Genomic DNA, 4,025 nt, shown 5'->3' on the forward strand with positions numbered 1-4,025 from the left:
CCATGCCACGCCACACACCCCCTTCGTAACTGCCGCTTTTCCAAATGAAGCATTGGGGCGCGAGTGGCCGGGCACGTTCTTAGGGTTTGTGTTCAGTCTCAGTCATTGTGAACTCTGGGAGCTGAGTGTCCTTGGTGTGTGACCCGCGGTCCTCGTTGGGTCACACACCAAGGAGCTCAGGTGACCCGTCTCCGGCCCAGGTGGCTCTCCCGTCTCTGACGGACCCAGCGCGCAGACCGCACCTGCTTCTGGGGCGAGCCACCTCTGCCGGCGCCTCAGACTTTGCTGCCCAGGCCTGGACACGGCCATCTCTCCAGGGGCCTGGCGCCCCTCGGACGGGAGGGCCTTCCAGGAGCCCCCCTGAGCAAGGAATGGCCGTTATCTCAGAAACAGGAGGCTTGCTTTTCCGTGATAATAAAGCTCACACACTTACTGACACATTAACATTGTGACCGCTCACGCTTTATTATCGTACAGCGTATGGCGTCTCCTGTTGTATAGCTAAAACGTGAGCAGGGAAAACCACATGCACCACGCCCGGGAGACCAGATATGAGGAGGGCTGGGCCCGTAAGAGAAGTTTGGACTTCATTTTCCACGAGGAAAGAAGCCCACGCACTCACTGGCAAATTGGCGTTGTCAGTCTGTCAGAGGAGCCCATACAGCGTCCTGCACCTTGACCGTGGAATTCTGACCCCTGGTGGACATTTGCGTTTAAACATTTAAAAACAAGCACGCCCGTGTGCAGCCAGCCCCCGCTGCTCTGTTTGTGTCTGCTCGACGCCCTGCGTTCTCGGGCTGCGCCCAGCACCCAGGCCCGGCCCCAGCGCTGCTGCGGCTTGAGGCCCCTCGGCCGGGCTCGAGTGGGCGCGGTGGCGATGCTGCGGGACGCAGAGCCTGGGCGCTGTCCGTCAGCCCCGGAGACGCCGTGTGTGTTTACTTGACGCCGCAGTCAGATCACGTTTATTTTAGAATATGTTCGTCCCGTCGTCCTTCCTGCTAGCCAGTAAACAGTCCCCACCTGTGTCGTCATGGTGGCTGTTGCCCGTGTCAGTCTCTCCGGCACGTGCCCGCCACGCCCGCCACAGACACAGAAAAGCAGCTTCGGCGTGAGCAGGCGGGCCGGTGCCGCTGCCCGAGGGACGCCAGCAGAGCCTTCCCCCCGCAGGTCAAGATCCTGCAGGCCACCGGGCTGCCGCAGCGCCTGACCCACTTCGTGTTCTGCAAGTACAGCTTCTGGGATCAGCAGGAGCCAGTGGTGGCTGTCCCGGAGGTGGACACGCCCTCCTCGCCCGTCTCCGAGGAGCCTCAGTGCATGGTGGTCTTCGATCACTGCCACGTAAGTCTGCTCCGGCCGTGGCACCTGCCGCGGCACCAGCTGCCGGCTCACAGCCAGGAGACCAGCCCGCTCGGTGCAGTGGGCGGCAGGTGCCCGTTTCGGCGGCCCCTCGTGCCCCTGGGGCTTCGTGCTCTGGGTCGGCACGTCCGTGAAGCCGGCACGGTGGCCCTGGTGACGTGCAGCCCCCGAACGCCCGCTCTGCGTGAGCACACGCGTGTGGGGTGTGTGTGCCCAGTGGCTGCAGGCGCTGCCGTCCACGCGGGCTGTAGGTGTGTGTGTCAGGCAGTGCGGCTGGAGCGCAGGCGGGACCTGCGTGCCCTGGGCAGTGCCCCTTCCGTGGGGCGGCGCCAGCGTCGCTGGGACTGCGGCCCGGCCCTGTTGCCTACGGTCCTGCGCTCAAGCGGCCTCGGGTTTTCTCGAGAGAGGGACGTCTCTCCCCAACCTCAGACTTAGAAATACCTGTAGTGTGCCCAGGGTGGTCCGGACGCACTCCCCGTTACCCAGGCCGCACATACGCCCCATCTCGCCCCATCTTGTGAAGATGGACGGGGTGGGAGGGCTTTTCATAGGGGGTCACTGGGCACTGAATAATCACTGGAGGCAATTTGCTTCCTTAGAACTAGGAAAAATGGATTTTATGACACACTGATAATGTTTCGGGTAGTAACTTACGTCAAAAAGTCCTAGGTGATGTGGCTCTTGATGTAGTTTTGTGCTTTTAAAAGTATCTCCTACAACGTTGCCAACAAAACAGGAGACGGGGCTGGCCTCTGGCAGGGAACCTCCAAGGGTCAGTCACAGTCACTACAGGCGGGAGCACCGGCCACGGAGCCGCCACTGGGCGTCGGGGTCGCCAGGACCTTCTGTGTCCCTCCACGATGGAGGAGCAGGTGGGGCCGGGGAGCCCCAGGCAGCCCGAGCCGCCTCCTCTTCTGCAATTGTGTCTTTCAGGAGTTTTCCGTGAACGTCACCGAGGACTTCACCGAGTATCTGCTGGAAGGCGCCTTGGCCATCGAGGTGTACGGCCACAAGGTCAACGACCCTCGGAGGAGCCCCGCCGTGTGGGACCTGGGGATCATCCAAGCAAAGACGCGAAGCCTTCGAGACAGGTGAGGGAGGTCTCCTGTCCGGGACAGCGCAGCCTGCACACTCGGGTCCCGGGCAAAGATGGGGGTGTCCGCGGGGGTCTTAAAGGCGCAGGTCCACTGTGGAGAGGAGGGACCTCCAGCGCGTGGCGGGAGGCGGAAGGCGGCAGGGCTCGGAGAAGCAGTGCCGGGAGCTTCCGGGGCACAGGAAGCCTGTGGTCGGGAGTCATCGCAGAGGGGGGCTGCAGGGAAGGTGGTCAGGAGCCCAGCACGGCTACGGCGAGCCGGGGCCCGCTCGCTGGCGGGGCCTCACTGCACTTGAGTTGTTGATCTACAGGTCACTTTTCTTTCTTAGGGGCAGTATGGGGTGACAGCACTGCACATGCTTTAGGGGTGCAGGTTCAGATGCACCAGAATAGCGGCATCGCCCCCAGGGCCCGTACCGCTCCTTCACCCCTCAAGTGAACCCCTGTTCAGCCGCCAGAGTTCAGGGATTTTGCCGGGTCTGCTTCTTTTCCTAATATTCCACACGGGTGCAGCCGCCTGGTACTTTGCTTTCTGCTGGCCGTCAGCCCCTCCGTCCATCCAAGAGTCCACCTTTCTTGGTAGCTGAGTGGGTTCCCTGCACACACAGCCCACGGCTCTGGCCCACCGCGTGTCCTGGGCGCGGAGGTTGCCGCAGGCCTGGCCCCGTGGACAGTGCTGCAGTGGACAGGACGCAGCCGTCCCGTGAATTCACACAGCCTCGGCATAGACACGCGCGCGGGGCTGCTGGGCATGTCAGAGCAGCACTTTGGGCACCCCCAGCCCCCGTCCCCGGGTCAGGGCTCGGCCCCTCATCCTTCCCTCCACACCTTGTCCAATAGTTGATTCTGGATTTAGGGCCCGGACCCTAAGTGAGTTGAAAGGAACCCAGAGAGCTGCTGTCTTGCTTCTCCTCTGAATACAGAGGAGAACCACATTTTCCTTTCGCATGAGGCGCCTTCAGCACGGAGTGCGTCAAAGCCGAGGTGTTTGCCTGAAGCGCCTGCTGACCTGGCCAGGCCCCCTTGCCCCCGCAGCCGGCCCACTGTCCCTGTGCTGACTGCACGTGTGCAGAGACCAGCGCAGAAGGGTTGGCTCTCCATGCTTTCACCGTGTCCAGCCCCGCATAGCGTGACTCCGCTCTGAGCTGCGTCTCCGGCGTGGCCAGCCGCTGCCCCACGGGCTGGCGCCGGCCGGCTCGGCACTCGCTGCCTGCGCGGGCTGGAAACGCAGCTTCCCGGACCCCTTCTTTCCTAGGTGGAGCGAGGTCAGCAGGAAGGTGGAATTCTGGGTTCAGATCTTGGAGCAGAACGAGAATGGCGACTACTGTCCCGTGGAAGTGGTTCCTGCCAAGGATGTGCCGACTGGAGGGATCTTCCAGCTCCGGCAGGTGAGAACTGGCTGTTCTGCGCACAGCCGTGAATGCGCTGGCCGCCAGCTGACCCTCGGTTCCTGTGGAGCAGTGGCGGCGGCCACGTCCCCACCTCGTGTGGGTCCCCCATGCAGGCGTATTTTCTGTCAAGACTTACTCTTTGGGCACTCGTAAACTCAGCTTCTGCTAGGTATAAAGTGAGAGCA

The 4,025-nt window shown here is 62.5% G+C and overlaps 1 protein-coding gene across 1 annotated transcript in view; it reads left to right on the forward strand.

Annotated features, from left to right (window-relative positions):
* LOC105854672 (kinesin-like protein KIF13B) overlaps nt 1–3,993 on the forward strand; it is a 36,629-nt gene extending 32,636 nt beyond the window's left edge. Inside the window, exons 2-4 of the mRNA XM_012734950.1 lie at nt 1,054–1,338; nt 2,290–2,447; nt 3,705–3,993. Of these exons, the coding sequence (XP_012590404.1) occupies nt 1,054–1,338; nt 2,290–2,447; nt 3,705–3,993 (732 nt within the window). The remainder of the gene's footprint in view (nt 1–1,053; nt 1,339–2,289; nt 2,448–3,704) is intronic.
* Nucleotides 3,994–4,025: the final 32 nt, after the last annotated feature.

This window comes from Condylura cristata, unplaced genomic scaffold (assembly GCF_000260355.1).
Source record: "Condylura cristata isolate star-nosed mole 26May11 unplaced genomic scaffold, ConCri1.0 scaffold00151, whole genome shotgun sequence".
NCBI lineage: Eukaryota > Metazoa > Chordata > Mammalia > Eulipotyphla > Talpidae > Condylura > Condylura cristata.